The following is an 8,429-nucleotide window of genomic DNA, read 5'->3' as shown; positions in this document are numbered from 1 at the left end:
CAAAAAAATAAAGTACATATAAGGATTGCTGGTCTGGTTACAAGCTTTAAAAATGACCCACATGAGGACATCTGTTAAGAAATCCCCTTGTGATCTGAGGACATTATGCAAAGCCACAAGCTGGCAAATTGATGAGCAAGGGAAGACACCTTGCCTTTGGTATGGGACCAAAGTGTAGCTGCTCATGCTGCAGCCAGGTGAGGGTGTGGGAGAAGGGGCTGAAGGTCACAGGCTGACAAGACCTGGCTGCGTGATGAACTGTTTCATGAGTCCGCTCCTTCTTTGCAATGGCATCTTAGGCAGAGGGCAGGGACTGGCTGTAGGGCACAGTGATGTGAGGGACTTAAAGGGACAGCTGCTGAGGTGTGAAGTCAATAGCAAGCCAACAGCCAGCACCCCAGTTCCTCAACTGCAGCTCAAACACCAGGGACCAGACCCTGAGCAATGCCACTGAGGAGTAGCAGGGAGTGGAACCATCTCCCTGCAAGGACGGTAGAAAGAGTGTGACAGGGTGGGCTCCCGGCCCAGGTCAGGTAGGACAGGGCTGGGGGCCTTGATGACATAGTGACAGTGCATCCAGGGAGAAGGTGGCACCACCCACGGCTTCCCCAGGAGCCATTGAGTGTTGAACCTCAAAGTAAAATCATCAAATACATGATTGATGTGTGTGGGACTTTGTACATAATGTATTTGCATCTTAACAAAATTATATTGCTCATTATGTTTCTTGGATTTAAAATTTTTATTCATAATAATTCATGTAAAGGAGGCATCTGCCTTTATTTTCCATATCACTAGGTAGTACATCATTTTTGTTGTTTTAGATGTGAACTTTCCCAGGAAATTTCTCCTGTGCCCATTTAAGAATGTCATTTTGTGCTATTATATCAATGTCCTGTTTTATTTCCATTATGTTTCTCATAAGCCAAAGAAAGACAGGACTTTTGTTTACAAAGTTATATGTTTTCTCTTATTAATTCTGTATCATAATATTTACAGCTGAGGAAAAATTATTTAAACTAAAGTGTAAAATGGTTAACAATGGCAAATGATACAGTCCACTTAGAGTTTACAAAACAATGTTTACCAGATAGACATTTAATAAATAAAACAAGCACTTGGAAAAAGTCCTTTGAAAGCACGTCAGGGACATCTCCTGCATCCTTTGCAGAGGTTGGTTAAAAAAAGGCCAGATTGTAAAAAGCGCTGTCAAGAAACAAGCAAACCAAACGCACAGAGAATGGCGGGTGCCTACGGAGAGGTTTATGAGGTGGCGTTCTTCAGGGCTGCAGCACACACCACTGGTGACCTATTAATCTAGATCTTTCACTCGGCGACAGATTTCTTCTGTGAAGTCTGAGCACTTTGAACTGCCTCCCAAATCTTTTGTTAAGCTCTGAGAAGAAACAGTAAGAATAGATAAGGACCCACATCCTGAACTACAGCAAGGAAACTGTCACTCAAAGCCTCTAGTGAGATGGGAATGGAGCAAGGAGCTTGCCGGCTCTCATTTTCATTTAGCTCTTCTTTTCAGAGTTAGGCCCCCACACACCATCTACTCCCCAGGAGGACCAGGAGACCTCTTTACGGGGGTGGGGTGTCCATAAACACTCGGAAATGGATGCTCCTGCTGCAAAAGGCAGCACCAAAATTTCTTTGTTTATACATCAATCCCTAAGAATATCATGTCTGGCTATGCATATTTAAATAAAAGAAAAACTAAACAAGAGGTTTACAAAGTCCAAAGGAAATTGTTGAAACTTAAAAAGCTTAAGACATGTTTTTATCTATTTTTGGAGGCTAGAAAACAAATATCAGGCTTGCAGATATAGCTCAGTAGCACAGTGTCCACCTGGCAAGTGCAAGGTCCTGAGTTTGATTCCCAATTAAAAAGAAAAGAAAAAGAAAACAAATACAAAACTGTGCCTTAAGTTTCCCTTACTAGGGCTGGGGAGATGGCTCAGTGGAATAAGCACTTCCCTGGCAAGCGCAAGGGCCTGAGTTCAATCCCGGGTTCTGCCAAAAAAAAAAAAAAGAATTCCATTGGCCAGGGAGATGGCTGTGGAATAAGCACTTGCCTGGCAAGTGCAGGGGCCTGTGTTCAATCCCTGGTTCTGAAAAAAAAAAAAAAAAACCTATATAACAAGTTTCCCTTACTGCAAGAGGAAGTCTCATACAATCAGTCTATTTTCTACCAGCTCACTCTCAATTGCAAACAGCCCTCAATATATTTCTCTTGAAGGACTTGGGATTACACTTATAATCCCAGTACTTGGGAGGCTGAAGCAGGAGGATCACTGTGAGTTTAAGGCCAGCCTGAATGGCATAGTCTTGCAGTCTGTCTTAAAAAAAAAAAAAAAAAACCATCGTGTGTGTGTGTGTGTGTGTGTGTGTTTTATTTACATTCTGCAAAATTAAAGTCTATTATATAACTCAGGCATCTCTGCTGGACTCTAGGATGTACCTCTTCAAAGTTTCAGAATAAATGGAAAATCAGTGCTCCCTAAAGTTATCGTCAGACTGTTAAAAATAATCCTGGAGGGGCCACGGATATAGCTCAGTTGCACAGCACCCACCTGGCAAGTGCAAGGTCCTGGGGTTTGATTCCCAGCACAAAAAGACAAACAACAAACAAACAAAATTAACATAGCAAAAATAAGCTTGGGGCTCAGGGTGTAATCTGTGGATGAGCACTTGTTAGATTGCAAGAGGACCAATGTGCCATCCCCCCCAACAACAATTACAACAAAACAAACACAAAGCTTGACCTTCTAGTATTTTGGTTGTAAGGAGGAATCTCAAATTATAGCATCTTTATCAAGGTGTCAGCTTTAGAGACATTCTGCTAAGATGAGGTCTCGACAAGCCAGGCATGCCCGTGCACAGGCTGAGGCTGAGGAGGCTGGGTCCAGCCCGGGTAATTTAGTGACTGCCTTACCTAAAAACACAGCAACAACAACAACAGCTAAGGAGGTAGCTCAGTGCAACAATCCTGGGTTCCATCTCCAGTATCACACAAAAAAGAAGGGACTGGCCAAAACTGCAGATACCTGGGCTTTGCTGCCTCTGTCCTTCCTGCTGTGCACGATTCTGTCAGTGTTCCTTGGGCCTTTCCTGTAAATACCTAGGCCCTGACCTGAGCAAGTGAACACAAGCGCACAGGCTTCCTGAGGCTCACGCAGGACATCTGCACCAAGAATCTCTGCCATCGATCGGTCCCCCTCTCCCGAGGACTCTCACCTGCTCCCTTCACGCAGACCCAACATGGGATGCACCCACCACACACAGATCGAGGCTGTTACCTTTCCATCTTTGATTGTGGCGAAGCACGCGGCTTCGATCTTCGCAGCATGGTCGAAAAGCCCCATGTGGCGCAGCATCATTACTGCGCTGAGCAGGAGGGCGGTAGGGTTGGCCATGTCCTTGCCTGCAATGTCAGGAGCTGTCCCATGAACCTGTGTGGCAGGAAGGCAGCCGCATCAGCAGGAAGGACACCAGGGCCACAGTGCTCAGTAGGTTGTGAGCACTGGCCCTGAGCGCCCCATCACCTTCCTTACACCCCAACAAACGTGTGTGTGTGCTGACGGTGCCATGTGTAATTCACAGACACAGACCTTAGAGAGTAAAGCATTGCAGAAATTCAGAGCTGATTTTTTTTAAAGTGCAAAACTACAGAACAATCGTTTTCAATTTTTGGTAAAAATACAATCAAGGAAGGTTACATGATGAATATCTGAAGAAAAATGAACAAAAGAAGGCTATAAAATACACATCATTCTTTTGACAATTTAAAATAGCACAGTTGAGGGGCTGGTGAGATGGCTCAGTGGTCTAAAGCACCTACTTAGAACAAGCTTAGCAAAAAGCACAGGGACCACGGTTCAATCCCCCAGCACCACATGCCAGCCAGAACGCCCCCTGGTGGGCTGAGCTGGCCACACACACACACACACACAAATAAATATTTTTAAAAAAGAATAAAATAAAAAATAAAATAAAATAAAATAGCACAGTTGAACCCTAAGGGTACACAGAGCCCCCACCACGTCCCTTCTCTTCCAACCTAAGCTTAGCTTGGGTCCCTTACCGACTCGAAGATGGCTACCCCATTGGCTCCAATGTTGCCACTTGGGGTCACACCAAGACCACCAATCAGTCCTGCACACAGGTCACTGGAGGCAGAAAAGCATTTCAATTGGGTTTTAGAACAGGAAAACATCATACCTGGCATTGAGACTTTGTTTTAAAATACCATGCTCCACTAACAGGAAGGAGGGTTTCCTGGAGAAGTGGCTGCCATTCAGAACACACAGATGAGCCTAGAATATCTCACTGGGCCAGACAGCAGGGCGAGGCTCAGAGGAGAGGCTGAGACCACTGGAACCAGGAGTCACGGGGAAAAGAGCCCAGCCCATCTGGCCCAGCTGAGCACCCATGGGACACAGCCGTGAACAAATGGAACACCTAAGCCCAAATGGCACAGCTAAGTCAGCAGACCCAGAGGAAGGATGAGCCATCCTCCCAGCAGGGAGCCAACTCCTAATGCAGAAGGGACGATGGCCTGGACAGTCACATCTGGCCAATGTGAGTGCGGAAATGTTGAGATGTGACCAACCCAGGGGCTCTTTGTGCCATTCTTACAACTTTTCCGGAAGCCTAAAAGTCCCAAGTTACTGCAATTGGGATGTGGCTCAGTGGCACGGTTCATGCTTAGCATGGGTGAAGCCCTAGTTTTGATCTCCAGCACTACAAAAAATAGTAAGCAAAAAATTTGCTAAATTAACTAACCCAGTTATATATAACACAATATACTGAAATCAGTCAGTCAACCAATAAAACACTTGAAAAAAGCAGGCATGGGGCCAGGGAGATGGCTCAGTAGAATAAGTGCTTCTCTGGCAAGTGCAAGGGCCTGAGTTCAATCCCTGGTTCCGCAAAAAAAAAAAAAAAAAAGGCAGGCATGATGGTGCACGCCTATAATCCCAGCAATTTGAGAGGCTGCCCTGTCTCACCTGGGACCCTGTCCCGAAATTTAAAAAATAAAAAATAAAGGGCTGGCAAGTGGCTCAGTGTGAAGGTCTTGGCTTCGATTTGTAGCCCTGAACAAAAAGTGTGAAAAATGGAAAGAGTGAACTAACGAGGAAGCAGGAGCCCAGCGCTGACGTGGCAAATACAGGACTGGCCTCCAGCAGGTAATCACTGATGCCCTCATCTGAATCGTTCAACTTCTGCTCACATCTGATGAAAAATGTTGTATTATTTTACAAGAAGTGATTGAAAATGGGAAGCCAAAATTTATTCAGGGGGCTGTAAATAAACCAGGGACCGAAAATAAAAAGGGTGTAGTTGCCAGGTGTGGTGGAACAAGCCTATCATCCCAGCACTCTGGAGGCTGATGCAGGAAGATCCCCATGAGTTTGAGACCAACCTGCAACACAGTGAGAGCCTGTCTCAAACCAAAAATTAAAAGGGTGCAGTCAAACTCACCTAAGGATGTCTCCGTACAAATTTGGCATAACAAGAACATCAAATTGGGAGGGATCTTGTACCATCTACAAGGAACACAACCAAAAACTGTAACTGCATGCACAGTGTTTACACAGAAGGTAGCAGATAAATATGAAAATGTACTCACATTCAAACACACTGTGTCAAGGTACATCTCATTAAATTTAATATCTTTGCAATTTTCAGCAACTTCCCTGCATTTTTGCAGAAAAAGTCCATCTGACATTCTCCTGTATTTAAGAAAGAAGACAACCAAATGAAAGAAGTTCAAGAAATTCAAGTTCTAAAAGTGATAATGTCTGATTTCAATTTCAGTTAAAAAAAAATTTAAAGTAAAATTCTCCTTTTTTTTTTTTTTTGAGACAGGATCTCATTACACAGTTTGGGCTGGCCTTGAACTCACTATATAGCCCAAGCTGGTCTTGAACTCATATAAATCCTCCTGCCTCAGCTTCCTGAGTGCTGGGATTACAGGTGTGCCCCACCAGGCCTAGTTTAGTAAAAAATATTTCTTTCTTTCTTTCTTTTTTTTTTTGCAGAACCGGGGATTGAACTCAGACCCTTACGCTTGCCAGGGAAGCGCTTATTCCATTGAGCCATTTCCCCGCCTCAAAACTATTTCTTAGGTAGTTAATAAAATAGAAAATATCCTGAAATCCTTCCGGAAGCACAAAAGAATAAAGACATAAAACTCAAAGTTTGACCATAACAGAGAAGACTAGATTTTTACAGTAATACCCAGCAAAAACCAAGAAGTACTCAGTAATATTAAAAATGGTTTAAAGGGTTAACCCCTTCCATTACTTAAAAGGTTTTAATATTTTGCATGGGGAGCCGGGGAGATGGCTCAGTAGAATAAGTGCTTCCCTGGCAGGCGCAAGGGCCTGAGTTCAATCCCCAGTTCTGCCAAAAAAAAAAAAAAAAAAATTTTTTTTTTTTTGGTATGGTAAAAAAAAAAAAAAAAAAATTTTTTTTTTTTTGGTATGGTCAATCCTTTTCTAAGGTTAGTTGTTTCTTTATACATTTCAGAGACAGCTTTCATTTGGCTGGGTGTGACAAGAACATGACCATCGGACCACAGCAGATGGTGGAGACACCACTGAGGTCCTGACTGTAGCTGCGGGGACCCAAGACTCTTTCTTCCTACTTTCTGCTAACCGTCAGGCCTCCCTTAGCTCCTGGGACTGGGCCACCATTCCTCCGCATTGGTCTGTCACCACCCAGCAAAGCAGAGCAGGAGCAGCAGCACTGCCACAGGACTCACATGATGTTGGCCTTGTGCACAGCCGTGACGTTGCTCCGGTGGTTGTTCCGTGCGTACTCAAAGGCAAACTCGGCAATGCGCTTGCTCGCCTCCTCGGTGATGAGCTTGATGCTCTGCACGACTCCATCCACGATCTGAGAGAGACAGAGTCCTGCCTGGCTCAGAGTGTGGCCACAACCATGCAGGCAGAGTTGACCAGATGAGGCTGGCAGGCTCGTGTGGCTCGTGGCACACAAAGTGTCCACTGGGTGTTAACCTTGGCCGCTAGAGCAGGTGTAATAAATTCTGCAGTGCAGAAGACAGAAAGCAAGGTCCAGAGACGGCCGCCTGCCCCAGGGCACTTCTGTGAAATGGACAGAGTCCTGGGCCTGTGCTCTGAACCACCAGGCCCTGCTCCTCCTCCATCTCAACTGTCAGGTGTAGACCCAACTCCTCAAAGAGGTAACACTGATCTGTCTTTGGGAGAAGTTGTGGTTTGTATCTAGATGCCCCCCAAAAGCTTCATGCGGTCTTGGTGAGGCTTTTCAGAGGGGGCTGGGTCTATGCTGCTAGGATCAAGGATGTGCTGCTGTGACTGATTCAGGGACACTAGGATGAAGGCTGCCCCTCCCTGGATGTGAGTGCTACCTGCTCTAAGGGTGGGGAGCCCAGATAGGATAGAAGGGACAAAAAGGGGGCTCCTGCTTGCCACTTATAGCTTGCTGCCTTCCGCCTGCCATGAACTGCTTCTCCTGTGATGCCCCTCTGCCTTGGAGCCAGCCAACTATGGACTGAAACTTCTGCAAAGTGTAAGCCAAATAAACCTTTTCTCCTTTAACTTTGGGCATCGGGTATCTTTTCTCAGCAACAAGAAAAGTAACTAAGATAGAAGACATGTTGATGTGAAAATGTAAGAGACAAAGAGCAACTCAACTAGAAACACAAAAGAACTGAACATACCACGTGCTCAATCCCACTGTACTCTCCTTCAGTGTTCTCGCGAATGGTAACAATATTCACGTCAGTGTAGGGGGTTTTGTAGCCTTCGATTGAGACGCACGGCCGGACATTGGCATAAAGGTCAAACGTTTTACGTAGCAGTAAATTCATAGATGGGTGACCAGCTGCAATTGGGGTCTTTAAAGGGCCTGTCACAAGGAAGAACATCCAGGTGACAACAGGACACTTCTGGTTTCACATCAGGTGGCCCCCATGCAACACGTGTGCCGCGCGGGTTGTACGCCCTCCCTTGGATCCACAGAGGAGGAAATGACCCTCCTAGAGGCTCTGGAACCTCACCACATTTCCGTTTTGACAGTGTCTGGGACCAAGCACTGTACTGTCAAGGTTCTCCACACCACCTTGTCCCCAGCACACCCCATGGGGCTCATAAAAAAATGGAGGAAATAAAAAGACTAAGCAATTTTCCCAGGCCAGCCAGTGTACGGTTGAGAGGATTTTCCATCTTGGATCTATAATTTTTAAGCTGTGCTAAGTTTTGGTCTGTCACATGCCTGTCATTTTTTTAAAATTTAATTTAATTTAATTTTGAAGAGTAAAAACAAAAGCAAAAACAAATAGAAAATCTAGCAGTTATTGGGAAAGATTCTCACCCTGACTAACTATATATACTGATACCTGGAAACTAAGCTACTGCACTGCAGATGGTAATTTGTAA

General features: G+C 45.0%; 1 protein-coding gene across 2 annotated transcripts in view; it reads right to left on the bottom strand.

Annotated features, from left to right (window-relative positions):
* Positions 1 to 867: 867 nt before the first annotated feature.
* Idh3a (isocitrate dehydrogenase 3 (NAD(+)) alpha) overlaps positions 868 to 8,429 on the bottom strand; it is a 17,376-nt gene continuing 9,814 nt past the window's right edge. For both annotated transcript variants that reach the window (XM_004628695.2, XM_023712500.1), the window contains exons 5-11: positions 7,712 to 7,899; positions 6,773 to 6,906; positions 5,636 to 5,738; positions 5,488 to 5,552; positions 4,088 to 4,172; positions 3,303 to 3,455; positions 868 to 1,396 (exon numbers count right to left, since the gene is read on the bottom strand). In XM_004628695.2, coding sequence (XP_004628752.1) covers positions 1,313 to 1,396; positions 3,303 to 3,455; positions 4,088 to 4,172; positions 5,488 to 5,552; positions 5,636 to 5,738; positions 6,773 to 6,906; positions 7,712 to 7,899 — 812 coding nt within the window. In that variant the 3' untranslated portion in view covers positions 868 to 1,312. The remainder of the gene's footprint in view (positions 1,397 to 3,302; positions 3,456 to 4,087; positions 4,173 to 5,487; positions 5,553 to 5,635; positions 5,739 to 6,772; positions 6,907 to 7,711; positions 7,900 to 8,429) is intronic.

The sequence above is a fragment of the Octodon degus genome, unplaced genomic scaffold (assembly GCF_000260255.1).
Source record: "Octodon degus isolate 3935 unplaced genomic scaffold, OctDeg1.0 scaffold00026, whole genome shotgun sequence".
Lineage (NCBI taxonomy): Eukaryota > Metazoa > Chordata > Mammalia > Rodentia > Octodontidae > Octodon > Octodon degus.
Note: the sequence above shows the minus strand (reverse complement) of the source record. Positions and strands in the feature narration are given on the sequence as shown.